Source organism: Melospiza georgiana, chromosome 2 (assembly GCF_028018845.1).
Source record: "Melospiza georgiana isolate bMelGeo1 chromosome 2, bMelGeo1.pri, whole genome shotgun sequence".
In the NCBI taxonomy this organism is placed as follows: Eukaryota; Metazoa; Chordata; class Aves; order Passeriformes; family Passerellidae; genus Melospiza; species Melospiza georgiana.
Window position 1 is genome coordinate 13186039 of NC_080431.1, and position 20225 is coordinate 13206263.

At 34.1% G+C, this 20225-nt stretch overlaps 1 protein-coding gene across 1 annotated transcript in view; it reads left to right on the forward strand.

Moving 5' to 3' along the window:
• NCAM2 (neural cell adhesion molecule 2) overlaps nucleotides 1-20225 on the forward strand; it is a 279378-nt gene that overhangs the window by 222564 nt on the left and 36589 nt on the right. The window contains exons 13-15 of the mRNA XM_058019203.1: nucleotides 8997-9116; nucleotides 11147-11268; nucleotides 18537-18717. Of these exons, the coding sequence (XP_057875186.1) occupies nucleotides 8997-9116; nucleotides 11147-11268; nucleotides 18537-18717 (423 nt within the window). The remainder of the gene's footprint in view (nucleotides 1-8996; nucleotides 9117-11146; nucleotides 11269-18536; nucleotides 18718-20225) is intronic.

The following is a 20225-nucleotide window of genomic DNA, read 5'->3' on the forward strand; positions in this document are numbered from 1 at the left end:
AGTTTAGACCTGAGTTTCACCCTGATGTATTAAATCAGTCGCCAGGACCTTCAGATGACAAACTGTGTGTGTTTACTACACCATGAACTAGTGCATACACATTCAACAGAACATTTCCCAGGTGCACCACAGGAACTAATGTGGGCCTTGTTCTCAGAAGATGCAGCTTTTGCCTGCTGTGAATTCAGGAGAAGCCCACCTCACCTTCTGCCCAGGATCTTTTAATAACAAAGAATTCATGGGTGGAATGTAGGAGACCATTTTCAACTCCAACTTTGTGTTGCAAATTTCAGATGGGATGGAAATCACAACAGGAACTCCACTGTAAGAACAGCAAAAAAAAAAAAAAAAAAAAAAAAAAAAAGGCAGGAAAACTGATATTCAAGTAATTCCTTCTGCCCTGCAAGGGAAAGTGAGAGATTCTAGCTTCTGCCATGTATGAAATAGCCTGGGATAGGATACAGTTTGATTTATACAACTGAGGAATGAGACAAAGTGATACAGCTGCAGCAAGAGTAGAGGAAAGGAATGTATACATTCATAACTAACTCCTGCCTCCCTGCTCAAAGTGTACTTCTTTCTTCAATAATCCAGGTTAGATTCCCAACTCTGATGTAAAACAGGGAATACATAGTAGCATTGCCTACAAGATAACTATGAATATATTTTTGTAGTCTCTTAATAAATAATCTTATTTTAATTTCTGAGTTTTCTCCCATTAACCATTCTTTTCAGCCTTGAAGGGTATTCAAAGAGAGAAAAAAACAATAGGATAAATGACAGTGTGAATTATTTTAATAAGAGCATTGATTGCCCCTCTGCATTGAGATTACAACAGTTATTTCTTTTACTACATTTTTTAGTATTTTGTGTTCACTCAATAAAGTATTACTGACTTAGATATCTTAACTCTGCTGTCTTTCTGTGTTCATATTGCCAATGTAAGCTTGGTGTATTCAATGGCCTTGTATTTTTTTCTTACAGGATAATTTTAAAACTAGTCTCTACAGAAAATAAATTTGATTAATGAACATGTTTAACTTAATCAGGTTTTATATCTAGCAGTATAATTTGTACTACTAAAATTGCAGCAATTATAGTGACATAAATATTTAACAATGAACCCTGCTGAGAACATTAGTCATATGTTAGGAAGCATTTTGAACAATACTTTCTTTTCCCATCATGAAGGGAAGATCTGGTAGAAGTCCAAATCCCCATTGATTTCACTGCATTCATTTATTGTTTCATTAAACTTTTTAGTATAGTCCTTTTCAAGTGTCTGGCTGCTTCTCCAAGCAAAATCTTACCATTAAGAATTTTGCAATATTTTTATAGCAGAGGGCAAAATGTTCCAAGAACCAAAATAGTTTTCCCCTTTAATTTAGAGAATCAGAAAATTTGGTTGGCAGGAATACCTGGTATTTATCTGGTCCAAGAATCTGAATCAAGACTACTGCCTGCTTTAGATCAGATCAGGTGTGGTTTTGTCTAACTCAGTTTTGAGTCCCAGGGATGGGGATTCCTCACCCTTTTGTCTTGGAATAACCTGTTTCAGTGCTTCATGTCTCTCCCAGTGTATCAATATTTCTACTACCTGGTCCGAGAAAAAAAAAACAAACAAAAACAAACAAAAAACCTAACAAAAAAACCAAAATGCAGTCACTTTTTCTAAGGACTGTGCTAAAATTCACCAGTCTCCGAGATCTAGAATTTGCATTGATCAAATTAATGCTTCTAAATGCTGTGATAGGAAGCTGTTAACCATCATTGAACATTGTTTAAATTATTGTCCAATAACTCACAACATTACAAAACACTGACAATGCTGTGCACACTCAGAGAAAAAAATATAAAATATTTCTTAAAAACTTGTTCCAAAACACTTATTAAATAAATAAAATTAAGGGCTAATGAGTACTGGGAGAAGACCTGACACTTTAAAAGAGGTAATTCAAAGAGCATTTGTTTTTGAAATGTATTTGAATTGTGTGATTTTAAAGCTGAGAATGTTATTTCCGGTTTTACCTATTGCATACTGTAAAGAATTTTTTTCAATCAGGATGCCTTTGTTTAGTTTAACAAGATCTTCTTACAGGGAATAGCAGTTGTTTCAAACACTCTCTATCCTGAACTTTATATTTAGTGGTACTTAAAAAAGTTTTTAATTGTCTATTCTTTCTTTCTCTTCTCCTTTTCCTCTTCTATTTCCTTCTCTCTTTTCCCTTTCCTATTCTTTGACTTCCATTTCCCTTTCCTTTAATATCCACAAGTGCCTTTTATGGAAGTTCAATTTTTTTCAAGATTTGGTATTAAGTAGCTGGCTTGGTCATCATAAAGGTAGTCAAAGAAATATATCAATAAAAACTTGGAGAATGAGGTATTAAAGAGTGTATATTGTAAATATAAATTCCATTGTAGTGGTGATGGGAAACAGAATCTGTCAAAGCTAGATCCTGGTTGCACTTGATTGCTGATAGGATGATAATCAATAATCGGTACAAGTGGCAGGATTTTTTCATGAAATATTTGATTTTATTGTCAAATCAGTAAAACACAAAAATTTGAAGATATCAAGATAATATGGTTTAATTTATCATTTGTCGTACAGATATTTTTTATAAACCTATAGCCTAAAAATAATACATGCATTGACTTTTTTTTTTAATTACTGCATAGGTGATTTATTTTGTATGCAATTCCTGCAAGTGTGTTTCTGTTCTGAATAAAGCTGTGCAAGGTTTACTGATCTGATAATCTATCTCAATAGATTGCTTTTGTTCCAGGAATGTTTTCCTTTTTTTCCCTGTGTGCTCTGCTGTTATTCTGATTAAAACCAAGTTGAATTAAGGGTGTTTTTTTAAATAAATAAACTTCTAAAGAAAATATATTCATTTTTATACCTGAAGTTTGTTAAATGAAGAATCCCATCTTCTGTATTCATGAGGATTCAATATATTATAAATTATGTTGTCAATCCACAAATTTGCTCTTTTCTAGACACTTTAGTTTACACTCCTGCTTGCTTTATTTTCATTAATTTATAGTACTGTGCATTTTGTAACTATGATTTTCCCATGGATTACTTAACCTTTTCTGGCTAGTTTTTTTCTCAGTAGAAATAGGTATCAAAGAAAATCCCTGAATAGGGATGCTACTTTTGGTTCAGTTTGTATAGTGATATCTCAAAATCCAGCCCAGTAAAATTAAAAATTAAATACATGGAAGAAAGGAGCTTAACATGGTAATTGTGTTTTAATGTGTTATATATTAATATTAATAAAATATCACAGCTATTTTTTTTGCCAAATGCATTTTTAATGTCAGCTACTGAAAAGTGTTTTGTAAAGAAATTACTCAAGTTAGTGAACATTAGATTATATTAATTATACCTGATCTACTACACTGTGTATCTCTATTCATGGGTTTTTATTTGTATTCACAGTTAAATAAATGGCTAATACTTTTATTCCAAAATAATGTAATAATTATACATTATAGTGCAGAGAAAGATGGAAATTCTGGGAACAGAACCATTTTATCTGATTATTAAAATGATGACATTTGTTTCTGGTGTTTTAGGGAATTAAAGTTTGATGTTGTCACCAATTTATGACAATGATTTCACTGACAGTATGATTTGCTATCATTATCTTTATTTCATAGAATGTGCAACTTGAAATATTTTCATTATTAAAGTTCATTTATTTGTGTTAGCTGAATTCTGACAGTTATAGCCAGATGCTTGAATGAGTATTTATGAAATTAATTGTTATTTGTGCAAGGCAGACAGATGGAACTGACACAGCCTGGCTCTTTCTGCATATGAATTAACATTTTGTCTATTGTGTAGCAAAATCCTTTTTTTATTTTTTCCCCTGTATTTCTCCCCTGTGGCAATTTTTAACTTCACTCTGTCAATATTTCTCTGAGCTAACTGTGAGTCTCAGCTAGAAAAAAGAGGTTATATACTCTTCCTCCTACTGTGCAAACACATAGAATAAACAAAACAGTTGTTGTTCATCCCAGGCAGACAGATTTTGGGCAACGTTCCTCATATTCTGTGACATCTACAGGAGTCTCAGACATTTGTACAGAACCTTATTACTTTATCACCTCAAGTTGCACACTGCTGTCTTCCCATCACTTTTTCTCCTGCCCTTAAAAGAACATGAATCATCACCACAATCCTGTTTAAGCTTCATAAAAATGCTATTCATTTTTTTTTTTCCTCTGAAAGAGATTCAGGTATTTCCAGGGGACTCAGTTTTTCCTTGAGAGTAGTAAAATAATGAGTAATAGGTGCAGCAAAGTGCTGTTAAATCAAAACACTCCACTCATTAACATGCACAGTAGTCAGGCTGCACACATCCTCTGCAGTGATATAGATTCAGATTAAAGGAAGAGAAGTGAGAAAAAAAACCCCAAACCATCCTCAAGTTTGTAATGCTTCTTTGACAGAAATTTCACTCTGCCACCACAATCTCACATATATAGGAGTGAAGATGTTGTTTCAGCAACAGTGTGTCAGCTACTTTGTTTCAAAGTAAATTTATATCCTTCTTCAGTTAGCTCTGATATCCTCAGGGGACTGAATTTGGAATAACATTGTTCTCTGCAGCAGATACCTCTCCAATGAGAGCAATGGAACAATGTGGTGTTTCTGTTAATTAACCTCATATGAGATCAACTTTGGGATTAATGTAGAGGAACTGTACTGCAAGCTCCCTTAACCTTCTTTTCCTTGGTGATGGTTTATGTAATATATCACAATTCTTAGAAGGTTTCTGAGGCAGATTACTTCAGTGAAAAGACAATTTAATATGCCAGACATTTTTCCTCTCATTCTGCTGTAATAAAGTAACATAAACAACCTACCCTGGACCAGAGAAGCAGCTGGGGAATTTTGTTTCGATTTTACTGACTTGGATTTATGGTACAATTTATTTCACAACAAATCTTGTGTTAGATGCTGCTTTCCCATGGTTCATTTTGACAGCAGTTAAAATTCTGAGACAATAAAAGGAAGTTTTCTAGATGAAATGCTTGCAAGCTGTATTTTAAATAGTATGAAGTTCTTCGTTTTTTTCTAACATATTTCTGTGGACTTTTTTCTGTACTGAGTTAATTTTTTCAATTTATTAGATTTGCTTGCAAATTACGAGAATCTATATAATAAAAAAGGACTTTATACTTAGTGTTGCTTAAACTTTAGGATTAACCTATTATCACATAATAGGTTAAACTTCCTTTTTTATTCAGTAAGGTTTAATTATTTTCTGTTGTTGTGTTTCTTTTTAACTTCTGATTGACAAAATTAAAAAACCAAACTAGCAACAATATTTGTGGCATATCTTGCCAAAAATATTAATAATTTTGTATTAAAGCCTTAATATAGCATACTAAACCAAAGCCAATATACATGGTATCTTCTTGTGTCATATTGTCCTCCAAGGCTACCTTGAGATTTAAAGCCTCACTTATAAATGGATAACACTAAGCTCTGAGCTGTTGTGCACCATGTTAATTTATTAATTACCAAATTTAAATTAGATAATTTATTTAATTTGGAGAGCTCACAAGTGACTGCTCTGCTTTTCCCTCTTTGGACTATTCCTTCCAAATCTACTCCTCAATCTAACTAGTCACTATGTGAATTATCTCAGCAAAATCAATCCACAAAATTGAATTATTCAGTTAAAACTCACAGATACTGGGATTAGAAAGAAAATATCTACTGATAAACAGCCAGAAGAAACTGGAAAATCTCCTGTGATACTCTGAAAGGGATTTCACATTCAATATATCTGGAACTTGATATCCATCAATAATTATGCCAATGCCATAATGTAAATATATGGTATGCAGTGGACTGGTTCTTTTCACATTTATGCACTAAATGTGAAAGAAATAAAAAAATATCCATTGTGCCCAGGGCTATTTTCATGTGAGAAAAAAAATTATTTGTATATGGAAAGATGAATAAGCTGATTTTACACTTAAATAACAGAAACAGACATTATAAAAAGAAACTTAACTAATTTATGAAGTATTTTCTTCCATTCTCAACTGCTAGCAAGCAGTGAAATTTTCGTTTCTCTTGGATTAATCTTTAGTCCTGCACATTTGTTACACTCTTTGTGACAACTTCTTAATCTTAATTACTCCAAGTATTCTTTTACAACTGGAGTATGTATTCTAATCCAGAATGGTTCTTTGTTTTCAGAAGGCCACAGTTATTATTTTTTCCTACATATTTAATATATGCACCTCACACCATCACTGATACTGAGTCCAGTTTTTGAGGACATATTATGGTAACAGATATGTCTGGGTTAATTCCACAAATGTAATTGCAAAAGTCATTGTGTCTAGATACATAGTTCTGTGCAGGGGATTCTAAATTATATATCTATAAATATATATATTTATAAAGTATATAAAGTATATATGATTCTTTGAATACTGCATATATAAGAAATTTTATTCATTTCTATAGGTCCCAGGGGTGCTTATAAAATTGAATCCTTAGGTTTCATGTAGCTAACACATTTGCATTTTTTTAAATGTAGACTCCTAGTTGTGCTTTTATGTTGTTTAAATTTTAAAAACATTTACAGTAGCACTAATATTTGGTATGCCCTAAGGTTTCTTTTCAGTGAAATTATTCATCCTTGGAAAGTAATCATGGCTGAAAGGCAAGTCAAATACTGCTACTGCTTAGTTAAGTTTTAAATTTCATCTTAACAGAACTCAGTGATATATCTCCTAATTCTATTCTTATTCTCATGATGATACATTATTTTTTCATGACATGATTATACTTGAGACTTCAGTGTTTTTAAATCTCGTAAAATGATAAAGCTAAAGCATGCTGGAAGACATACAATTCTACTGCTCTATTTACAAGAAAACAATTATGTTTCAATGGCAAATTCATGCAAAATGCCCATAATAGAGTGTGAAATGTAGAAGTTACTCTTTTTCCAAATTCATTAAATGCCTTTAGCTTCACATTTAATGGGAAATCTGTCGGACTGCTGTAGAAACTAAAGAAGTAGAAATTCTATTAAATCTGCACTGAAAAGAATAACAAAGAGTATGGACAGAAATAATTATGCTTTCATTGGATATACGACTTGAAGGCCTAAAGCAACTAAAAAAATCCTTCGGTTTAATGAAAAAAATTAGGCTCCCTAGGGACTGTGAAAGATACTACTGGCTCTTTTTTAGGATGTTACATTTCTACAACCACTTGCCAAGTACAGGGGAGAATGACCTCCCTGCTCCTGCTGGCCACACTGTTCCTGACACAGGCCAGGAGCCTTTGGCCTTCTTGGCCACCTGGGCACACTGCTGGCTCATGTTCATGTCAGCCAGTGTCCCCAGGGCCCTTTCTGCCTGGGCACTGTCCAAACACAGTGTCCCCAGCCTATAATGCTGCAGGGGGTTATTGTGGCCAAAATGCAGGACTTGGAACTTGGATTAATTAAGCTCCATCCCATTGGACTGTGCCCATCCATCCAACCGATCCAGGCCTCTCTGCAGAGCCCTCCTTTCTTCCAACAGATCGACACAGACTCTCAGCTTAGTATCATCTGCAAATTTACTAATGAAAGACTCAACACCCTCATCCATGTCATCAATAAAGGTATTGAACAGAGCAGGCCCCAGCCCAGAGCCCTGAGGGACACCCCTGGTGGCTGCCCCCAGCTGGATGCAGCACCCTCACCAGCACTCTCTGGGCCCGGCCATGCAGCCAGTTCCTAACCCAGCACAGAGTGCTCCTGTCCAAGCCCTGGGCTGCAGCTTTTCCAGGGCTGTGCTGTGAGACACAGTGTCAAAGGCCTTGCTGAAGTCCAAACAGACAACATCCACAGCCTTTCCTGCATCCACCGGGCAGGTGACCTGGTCATAAAAGGAGTTAATCACATGTTGTTCCCACTGCTGCTCAGGGAGTGGAGTCTTTCCCCTTCTCCAGGGGGTCCCTCCCATGGGAAACAGTTCTCCATGAACTACACCAAACTGAGTCCATCCCTGGACAAAATGTCTCCATTAACTTCTCCAGTGTGGATCACTCTTGCCCAGGATCAATTCTTTAAGGACAGGCTGCTTCAGCGTGGTTCCCCCACAGGGTCATAAATCCTACCAGGAAAGCTGCTCCAGCATGGGATCCTGGAATGGGTCTGCAGGTCCCTGCCAGGAGCCTGTTCCAGCACAGGCTTCCCACAGAGGAAAAGCCCTGTCTTAGCATCCATCTGCTCTTTTTTGTGCCTCTTCCATGGGCTGCAGGTGGAACTCTGAATCCTCATGGTCTCCCATGGGCTGTAGGGGAACAGCTGCATCCACATGGGCTGCACCATGGGCTGAAGGGGAATCTCTGGAGTTCTGGAGCAACTCCTGCCCCTCCTTCTGCACTGACCCAGGTGTCTGCAGGGCTGTTCCTCTCACACCCTCATCCTGCTCTTCTCTGGCCACAAATACATCTGCACAATAACTTTTTTCCTTCTTAAATACGTTATCACAGAAGGCTGTTGTCACTGATGGGCTCAGGCCTGGCCAGCAGTGGGTCAAGCCTGGAGCCAGCTGGGATTGGCTCTGTCAGACGAGGGAGAAGCTTCTGGAACCTTCTAAGAGAAGTCAACCCTGCAGCAGCCTCGCTACCCAAAACTTGGGTGTGCAAACCCAATACACTGTGCTCACAAACTGAATATAAGATATTGCTCCCCATCAAGGTCCTTAATTGCTGCCCAACACTGACTTCACTGTTCCTTCAGAAATTTAGCTTGCTCAGTCACAACAATGATTTTATGCAGATGAAAAAAGGGACTACTAGCACTCAACAAAAAAGCTGATGTACTGTGACAAAACCAATGTACTGTCAGAATATGAGGCTCATTATTTACAAGTGAAGAAAGCAAATTATGAATTTTTCTTACTTTTCTTTTTATAAATTTATTAGTTCATCAAGTTTTATTCTTTTTTTTTCCCTTTAGCTATGGTTGTTCTGAGCAATTTGGAACCAAATACAACCTATGAAATCAAAGTAGCTGCTGTAAATGGAAAAGGGCAAGGAGAATACAGCAAAATTGAGATCTTTCAGACCTTACCTGTCCGTGAGTAAAACTTGTGCTGTTAAATTATTATTATTATTATTATTATTATTATTATTATTATTATTATATCTCTAGATTTGAATTATGATCCACTGTAGATAATGTTTCAGGTTTATAATCCACTCTCCAGTATATTATATAAGTTTTTACATTATTTCTCAGAAATCAGGTTTTGTTATTCCACCCTTTCAAGAAGTATGAGTGTACTTAAATTGAAGAATTTATCCCATTATCTTACGTTTTTGAGATCCAGAAAAGCTTTTATTTGATATAATGTAGCACAAACCATCAAAGATACTAGAATAAGAAATTTTTCTCATTGTTAACAGTCAGGGTATTATCCACATCTAAGAAGTGAATTGGCCATTTCTGGAGACATTTCTTCACCAAATTATGGTGCTATTGTTCTGCAATTATCAAGCATCAAATAGAAATCTCTTAAGCTATGGAAGAAATTATGAGAATAAATTATTTTAACTATGACTACATGCAAATGAGAAATTCTATGAAACCAATTTTGTATTTTTACTAACTATAGGCCAGAGGTTAGATTAAACTATTGAGGGCAAATAAAAATTATTTTTGTCAAATTATCTTTAAATAGAAACAACAGTAAATAAATTAAATAAATAGACATAAGAAAAGCAAAGGAACTACCAGATGGCAGTGTACAGTAATCAAACAGATATGCTGAAACACATCAGCAGCTACTGCCAGACCAGTCTGTCATAAATCTGTTGCAACAGAACTGTTTCCTGAGTAGGGCATTACTCAGTGTAGCTAATACTGGCTCTAAGGGAGTGAACAACAAAAGTAATGTAACTACAAAGAACACAAAATATTTCTGTGATATTAGATTAGATTACATAATTTATATCATATCATATATCATATCATATATTATGCTATATTATTATATATTATTATATTTCACTATATTACATTATTCTTCTGTCCCAAAACAGTAACTTGACAGCTTTCAAATTTCTTTTTCATTGGAGCATATACATATTCTAAATATATTTCAGGACAGAGAAAATAATTTCCTATTACTCCTATCTGCATACTTGATGGAAAAATGACAGAAACTGAAAGACATTATACATATATATCTGATAACATTATACATTTTATCTGATAGAAAGCCTGATAAGTTTTGTGTTGTGATCTAAGTAAGTTTATACTTACTTTAATAAGTGCCAAACACAATACAATTATTTCTAAACAAATAGTATCTCTCTGGGTAAATGCACGTTTACAGATATTTTGAAGACCCTTCAGTATATGTTCATTTAGCATCTCTTTTTAAAAAATGTAATATAAAAATGCATATAGAAAAAATAATCTGTGAGTTTTTGACTAGGAAAGTGTCTGAAAATGGCTGTTATTCTTTGATTTCATGTTTAAGACTACCTTTACCTTCTTATTATAACTAAGACATTTGGGTTTAGGTTTAAAAATACTATTGTTTACATTTACTCTTGATGTTTACTTCCCTAAGAAGTTGTTATTCCCCGATAACTTTTACTCTAGTTTTACTTGGTACATTTATTGGAGAGTAAACTTACTTAAAATTTTAAAACTATATTGCAATTTAGAAATCTCACATAGGATTAAAGGTTATGGTTAAGTTATGGATGTTTACTTGCAAGAGAGTGTCATTTAAGCTTCAGGGTGAGTAGCAGGTCACCAGCCTCGATGAATTCATGACTAAATGATTTTGGAAGGAAATTCCATTTAAAAGTGTTGGAAGTCAGAAGGTCTCAAAGAAATGAATATTTCTTTCATCCTTCACATAATTTTATTTCCTTGTATGAGGAATCAACAATATAACATATTTCAAGCACAGTACTTAACATTCTTATAAAGTCTGTTTTGTAGTGCCTAGAATGGTCATATTGATTTTAATATTTTGATTAATATTATTATGGACAAGTTTCTTGCTGTAATTTAAGAGTTATCTCACTGCTGATTTATTATTATTATTATTATTATTATTATTATTATGTACTGTTTGTTTCCTTATTTAGGGGAGCCAAGCCCCCCTTCAATTCATGGACAACCAGATAGTGGCAAGAGTTTTAAACTCAGCATAACTAAACAAGATGATGGAGGTGCCCCCATACTGGAATATATTGTCAAATACAGAAGTGTAAGTATTTCTGTCAATCAAAATAAATGAAATTATGCTTGTTAATATCTGCTTTTAATGCCAAGAAAATTGTTTATATTATTTTAAATTTGCAAAAGTGGCTTGCATTCTAGAAAATTATTAAAAAAAAGCTATAGTATATTTTCTTTTGGAACAAAGTTGCAGCTGCCAGCATATAAAATAAAAATTGGAAAAAACCTAAAAATCAATCAGCTATTTCTAAAGGTATACTGAAAATTCATGTTACCAAGAAAATTATATTCTTTATTTATTGCATAGTAAAAGTGGGACATTTGTGTTCATCTTTTAAAAACACAGTAAATTAGCAAACATTTAAATCACACACTTAAAGGGTGCTTGAACAGAAAATTTTTAATCTAATTTAAATGCATCTGTATTGATAGAAAGCTACATTGGAGTGCTCCATATTAGCTGATCACATTTCATATCTTTTATCTGCCTGAATTCCAAGTCTCATTTTACAAAAGCCATTGTTGGGAATTTCATGAGTTTGGGGGCACATATCTGTTCTTAGACAGCTGTTGGGCAGAGTTTTGTGCATTCTGCCTTCTAGAAAGCTCTGTTTTGGTGTTTTCTCATCAAATCTGGCAAGTTTAGAAAACAGGTTTTTCTGCAGTGTATAATACATTTAAAAAATTGTGTAGATTTTTCATTCATGATGTACTGTGTTTAGAAATGATTGGATTGAAGAAGTAGCTGCAGAGCTGGCAAAAGTGACGTATTTCATTCCAGTGTAAATTTTTAAAAAATTTCCTTGTGTAGTACTTTTTTGAGTAGACCCATTTTACCTGAGTGTTACAGCAGAATTTTATGTCCATGAAGAGTCTAGAAAATTGGGAATGTAACATTGGATATCCAGTCATGTTAAATGAAAGGTAGTGAGGACTTTATTTATATACAGAAAGAATCAATTTTTGAGGAAGTGACTATAGAACCTGTTGGAATATTACCAAAAGGAAAAGACAGCTCCTTAATTTGTAATAGTTTTTTGTCACTTTTCCTCATATTTACTAAAATGTAACTTTTTTTATTATAGTCTAGGGATTATCTGAACCCTAAACTATTATGTAACAAAACTCTCCTTTGCTGAATTTAACCAAAGAAGATTAATAGTGAAAATTATTTGATAAATATTTGGTAGCACTCTTAGGAGTAGTCTGGGGCAATGACCAGAAGTTATTCTGCTATCACTGATCCCTAAATCTTAATTGCCCTTTTTAAATTACTTTCTATCCAATGAATACAGCTGACATAAAAGAACATTAATAGAAAGAAGATGAGTGTAGTAAAATATGCAATACAAGATAAAAATTGAGTTTAACAGGATTGAACTGCTAGTTGGATTACAATGCCTTTATTTACCGCTGAGTACAAAATAAACAGTTTGGATATAATGCACTCATGCAGCATATGGAATTTAATCTTTTTTATGATAAAAATAAGATAAATTCTTTTGGTTCTATCCCAAAAAGTTTTTGGAAATATAGTTTTGATCTTGTGTTTTCACTAAGGTACAATATTATAGTATAAAAATTATTTTTTCTGTGTGGTGTTGGAAGGCAAATATGCAGTTTAAGCAGTAACTGGAAACTTAAAAGGTTGAAGAATGCTTTTCCTTGGACCTCAAACTCCTTGAACTTCCAATTGAAAAAGCAATTTGACTAAATTAAAGGCCTTTGTACAACAAAAGAAGCAGAATTTTTTTGTGTGTGTGTTTTAATCAGCAAGAATGAATGCTATTTAAAGTTCATAATTATCTGTTGACTGCTTCTCTTCCATCTTCCCCATTGGTCGTGTTTAATTAGCTTTCCTATAACTCTTGCCAGCCTCATTATTAGCACCTGGACCAATGTATTTGTTTGCATGTTTGAAGAGCATTTTTGATAACAACCAATACATCAATGGCTTTTTCTTCAAAAAGTTAATTCAGCCATCTATAAGTTTTATACAGATTTTTTTTTTAACTAGAGGAAGGACAGCCTTTAATATAGTAGAGCAATATTACAGCCTGGTTGAGGGCAAACAGTAAGTTTTTTTCTGGAAATCATGTTTTTCATTCTGTTGAATATTCCTTTCCTAGCATCAGTTTCTTCATATTATGGGCAGGAATTACTGACTACAATCAGACTACAGCAGCCTGACATTTTCTTCTCTATTCCAGAGTGTTAGGTACTGTGCAATTTTTATGATTAGCAGCCTCAATTTTTTTCATGCTCTTGCACTAAGAAAGTTGAGACAGCCTGACAAAGCTTCACTGGTGGAGTCTGAGGCTGATGGCACACATTGACTTCAAAGTTACCTTAGGAAAGAATAGGAAGGGAGAGAGTAAAACAAGGGAAAATTGTTCCCTGGTATCCAGCTGGAAAGAGCAGTGATGGGAATTCTCTAGGGAAGCATCCTGTCTGGTGCCAGAGCTGAAAGCCAGCCACACTTCTCAGAGGAACTCTTTAATATTTTTTCATGGGGGCCAACTCAAACCTCCCTTTGGTTCTTCTGCTTATGGTCCTTCCAAAGTTGGTTGGGACACACATGATGATGTGCTGGTGTTTCACATCAGATGTGAAGCTTTATCCATATTATTTTCCATAATTTATAAATTATGGAAATGTGTACTCAATTGGTAAGTGGCTGTTATCTGATGGGGCCTTTACCAGGTGCCAGAGTAATAAATTAAAATAAATTAAAAGGGGAGTGTTGACAAGACAAGGAGGGCCAGGAGGAAGGAGCAGTAGGAATAAAGGGGAGAGGCTGTCACTGCAGCTAGGACAGACAGATAAGAGACAGGCAGGCTTCAAAACAGCCTTTGGAAAGTGTTGACACTGATTAGCTTGCTTCATAATGCTTAAAAAGAAAGTTCTGAATAGGTGTCTTAACATTTCTATACTGCCAGGTCACAGAATGCCAGCAGTAAGCTACAAAAACAGGAAAAAAATAGTATGGTGAGGAGAAGAGGGTTGTTTTTGTTCTTCCCTGGCAGGGCAAATTTTAGTGAACATTTGGAATTAGAATGGAATAATAAAAATAACTCTTTTTTATGATTATGAAACTTTTGATATAAGCAAGTAAAATTTACTAAAGTGACTGGTTTTTGCAGGTCTAAAATTTGTTAAATTTTTTGACCTGTGACAGGGTTACTATTGATGCTCTGAATTTTGGGAGATAAAAGTTTGATAGTTTATGTGCTTTACTCTGAAGCACATTCTCTCTTTTTTGACTGTGTTGATGTGGAACATGTTAACTTTGCTCCTTACTGGTGGGTTCTACAACAAATTTTATAAATATAGAATATTTTAAAAGAGATAATTTCTTATTTACTCTCACTTTGAGATACCTACCAAGAAACAGGGATATACTTTTGCTTCTCTAGGTTCCAGTCTACCTGCCAGATCCTCTGACTTTCTGTGTATTTTAACATCTTGTACATCACCAGCTGTTTTGTGCTTGGTTCATTGTTTGCCCTGAACTTTATTACCAGACCTAGAAATCCCCAACCTGATGTAATTAATTCTTTTGAAGTCACTGCTTTAAATGATTCAATTTTCTTCTGTGAGTATTTCTTGATATTTTTTCTTGCCAGCTTTCAAGACAGTGTACGGTCTCCTGTCCATTTTTTCATCACACCATAATAAGTCTGTTTGAGCTGAGCTTTCAGCTCAACAATTTAGAGAGGATGGAGAATAAGGGAAGAGTTGAAGGGGGTTAATCACTTTTTCTCACTTTTTATGAGATCCCAGAGAATGTAATTTAGGATACAATATAGAATGACCAGTAAGGAGAGATGGTATTTTCCAGGCTAGTAAACTGCTGCCTAAACAATGAATTGGCTTTACTGTTGCCAGGTGTGCCCTCAGTTTGAGAAGCAGTCAAGCCATTGTAGACTGGAGTTTTACACTACTTTTGATTGGTTATGTGGGTTTATTTGTTTCAGGGGAAGTGGGTTTGTTTTCGGTTTTGTCAGGGTATTTAGGTGGTTAGGTTACAGGTGTCTTAAAAACCTAGCTCTTAGACTCTTCTTAAATAAATTTGGCTGATGCTTATACTATGAAAAAAAAATAGAGCCAAAAATATATAAAGCCAATATTTACACATTTAAGAAATAATGATGTATATTGTAGTTGATTTTGTTGTGTTAATATAAAGGTGAAGAGTAATGCAGGTGGGCAGTGAAATCCCCAGAACTGCCAGTCACCAGCTAGGTTATCAGTGGCCTTTTGTAAACAAGTGTTTCTGCATAATATGAAACAAAATAAGATGTTAATAAAGGAAAAGTTTTATCTCTGAGGTTGCAGATCCCATCAGAGTTTCTGTAAATGTGAATTTGTTGCTTGATATTAATGATTATTAAAGACATTTATGTTAATTCACCCCCCAAACTAAACTACTGTTTGTAATTTAGAGGTTTCATTCTTTTTCTTGTATAACACTGTGCTTATGTAGAGCTTTCTAGAAATTCTGAGTATTAATAACAGAACAACCTAATACGGTTCATAGTGATCTCTTATCATTGTCTTCAGCTCCTTAAGCTACAGTTGAAGGGCTCCGACATTAAATAGGGAGATTTGTGGGAAGATTTACCTGGCAGACCCATGATTTGTATTCTCATCCCTCTTTTTCCATTTCTACACTTGTAGTAAATCAAACATGGACACATTACTGAGCTCTGCTTATGAGAAAGTACTTGAAAATGCAATATAGCTGAAATAACAGCTGTAATGAAGGACATAGAAGTTATTCTCCTTTTTCTGTCTGTTTTTTTTTTTTTTTTTGTTTGTTTTGTTTGTTTTGGATTTATATTTTGTTTTGTTTTTTGGGGTTGTTTTGGTTTTGTTTGTTTGTTTTATTTTCCATCTTTAAGAAGACATAAACAGACAGTACTCTGCTCAGAAGATTTAATGTCTGTCTTCAGAACACACCTTGCTCTCCAGACACTTTATTCCTCTTCCTCCTTACTTGTGTTTGTCACTCTTCAAAACATTTTTGTCTTTGCGCTCAGGTCTTGGATTTTGGTTAATTTATCTCAATTCATCCATTTGATTTCAGTTTCAACTAAATTATGGTATCTCTGGCATAGCATATGCAGGTATCTTGTGACATTTCAGCTCATTCATTATTTTTCACCTGCCCAAACTGTGGAATACCTGCCTTTTCACTTGTTCTGTCTGCAGAAGTGCAACTTAATTCCATTAATGACACAGATTTTTGCATTTCTTTTTCAAAATATAACCGTATCTCTGTTTTCAATGCTGTTTTTTTCTGCAGCAACTGAAATAGCCTGAATCTCTAGTTTCCAATTTTAGGGGTTTTTTTGTCTTTCTCTGTTTCTGAAACCCTTTGGAATTCCCTGGTATATTCACAGGGCATCTGTGTGCAATACTGAGGTTATGTAGGGAACTTTTGATTCATGTTGATATTCTTTGAAATCTAGCTGCATTTTTTTGTAACTCCTCCCATACCTCACCAATTTCAACAACCATTAAAGTACAGTGCTACATAACACTGCTATTCCTAATATCACTGAGGAGTACTTCCATATGCATTTTGCAATCAGTATTAGCTCCTTCTATTTCAGCAGTGCTATGCAAAAATGTAGTTTAAAAAAGGAGTTTAGTGTAGTGACAATGTGAGTGGATTCACTCAGGTGATTGCAATAGAAAGTTCCATCAGGATATGGGAAAATATCCTTAATAGGAAATACTGCTTTCACTGTATGATGAACAAACTGGTTTTACTCCAATGTATGTAAATTTTTCATTATTTTTAACTGACCTACCATTCTGATGTTTTACATTAGTCTAACACTGCGCCAGGTAGGAATTTTCACCTGGATGAAAATATTCCTGGAAATGGGTTTTGTTGGATTTTACTCATTCTCAGAACTATCGTGTGACAATACCAATGCTAATGCAGACAAAGCAAGAAAGTTTATGAAAAGGTCAAGTCAGTATGGAATAATCATCAGCCTCAGAGCTGATAACAAATAAATTATTGCAGCAATGCACACAAGGGAATTTAGTGTATCCTTTATTTTCTGAAGACTGGGCACAAATAAAAAGTAAGTCTAAGAGAACATGATTGGTCCTTAAACTCTCTAAATTAGTTGCTATTTTCTCTGAAACCTGTATCAGTGAAGAGCAAGATGCTTCAGAAAAGAACCTAAATATAAGCTACTGAGTACTGTGCAGCTAAGAAGTTCTACTTTCTGGTATTATAAGTTTGTCTGACTTTAAATTTTCCCATATGGTTTTATGGGAAAAAACATAGACCCACTGATTGGGTCTATGTTTCTGTAGGGTTTGGATGGCCAGGATCTGTCTCTCAAGAAATATTTGAGCCATGCTATTGTACCTCAGTGTCTTGTAAGGGTAGGACTGCATGGATTATTGCTGACTGTTATTGGCTGTCCTTTGAACAAGAGGAGTTTTTTGTTTGGCAATATATATTGTTTTATCCTTCTACCTATTAATAATTGTGTAATTTCTATTTGTATAAAAAATAGATATATTATGCACTCAAAGTAGTGATTGCAAAGGTAAGAACTCCAGGTTTATGAAATACCAGAATTTAGTTTGCAATCTAAGTCCTCATTTGCTCTCTATGTATAGATGTCTTAATTACCTGAACTAGGAGAAATTATGAGAATCCTTTTCTGTCTAGAACACCATCCTAAAGATTTGCATGTATCCCCTCACAGGTGTAGACGTAGTACTTCGTATATTCTCAATGATGTTTGTATTCTTGCATACAACCTGTTCTGAAAAATGTTTCCAAATTGCTACAATTAGTGTATATTTTGTTAAATAACTAATGTGTGATATAAACACAGCTGGACTCTCAAACAATTCAAGAATCGGTTTAATGGCAAGTTTGTTTGAATGAATATTGATCAAAATGTAATTGAAATGTCTGTATGAAATAAACTTGTTACATAATTTATTTTTAGCATTTTATTATATAAGTGATTAGCCTGCTGTTCTATAAAATAAAACCCAGTATTTGGGCAAAGAATAAATTGAAGCCAAAAAGTTTAAAAGGATTGACCACAAAATTCTCCAAATCCACATTGTGGAAACTTGATAAGGTGTAGTCAAAATTACAAAAAGCCGAAGTACTCAGAACTCCAAAATTAGATTTGTGTTCATGACCTCTGGCGAGGCATCTCCATATCTTTATGCATCATGTGCCTACAGACTTTAGACAAATAAAACAAGAGTCTGGGAGAATTGAAACAAATGTTTTCATCTTTACAGAAAGATAAGGAAGACCAGTGGCTGGAGAAAAAAGTCCAGGGTAGTAGAGACCACATCATCTTAGAGCATCTTCAGTGGACCATGGGCTACGAAGTACAAATTACAGCTGCCAACAGACTGGGTTATTCTGAGCCAACATTGTATGAATTCAGCATGCCACCAAAGCCCAACATTATTACAGGTAAGTTAATTTCATTGTGGTTTTTTCTCTATTATTTCCAACCCATAGTACACTGGGTATAGTTTAGCATAACGTAACTGAAGTCTTGGACTAGAAAAATGTGAGACCCCAGATTTTAATAACAGCAAAAAAATTTATTTGGGACCTTTAAATGGGTCCCTGTGTCCCACTTTTCTCTTAGTAATAAAGTAATTTTTAAGCATAGAAGAAACATTGATTCTTAAACCCTGTTGATGACACTCAACAAAAAGTACCATCTTTAAGATATACCTGCTTTTCCAGTTGCCTTGTACTGCCTGTTGTCTGGTTAAGCCAATTTTCTAGAATTCTTTATTTAATTTCCATGTCTACATGTGCTTTTAGCTACACATGTAATAAAAGCATTTAGTTTAGTGTCTGAGGAGGTTAAGACTTCAAATAGTCTTGTTTAGATACTGAATGGATGATTCACCCTAACATAGTGATCAAGCAGTATTCTATGAGGCTGATTTACAACATTTGAAATCTATGGAAACTTTGTTCTTATTTTTAAGTCTGTAAATAGGAAGGTTTGAAATTCCATTTAAGAAACCTCATTTTAGTTAAGAGTGAGTGTATGAGTTTTAATGCTTCCCAGTGTAAGGGTTTTTTTTTTTAATACAACAATGAAAAATTTTTTAGTTAACAATAAACCTAAAATAAGGTATTTTCTGGAGTATTATGAGTCATTTTTATTTTTATTAAAAAAAAATGCTATGAGGAAAATATTTAAAACTTTCTATTAAAATTATGAGCTGCATCTTTAATAGTTATTTCCAAATTAGATCAGTATCATCATTACCACTTGCAAAATCAAGTTCTAAATCCTCTAACATGGTATTTTCTGACTGCCATTTTTCAAAATGTTAGTGTATTAGAATCAACAAAGAACTTGCCAAATTAATAGAATGGCAAATATATTAGAATGTAAACCTTATTTATACCTGTATTTCAATCTGAATACTTGACTAGCACTGATACAGTGCCAATAAGCTGGAATGAGTCATGAAAATTTTGAAATACCTGGCTATTTTTTTTCTTGTTTATTGTAAGTTTCCTTCCAAGATATTTCCAGGAAATTTATCTCAAGATCTCTGCAACATGTTTGAATATTCCATAGAAGGTTGGTTTTTTTTAATATTGGAAGCATCCTTACCTTTTATTTATTATAAAGAAAACACATTTGTAATTCATTCATAGACTCAGATCAAGTTCTAGTAAAAATATTTGTTTATGCACTTGAATTGAAGTAAAGTTGATTTGCATCTTGATTGAAATTTAGGTCTCAATAGGTTCTGTGTACTTGGTTTTAAACAGGCAGGACCTTGTGATTGCTATCATTCAGAAATAAAATTTCCTGTGATTGAAAAAGAAAAGGGAGAAAAAATGTAGGGAAATTCATTGTCCTGAGGAAATAAAGATATCTGTCAAGATGAAAAATAAGCAAAAACTTACTGAGGGGAGGGATAAGCCACTTTTCAATTTTGCCT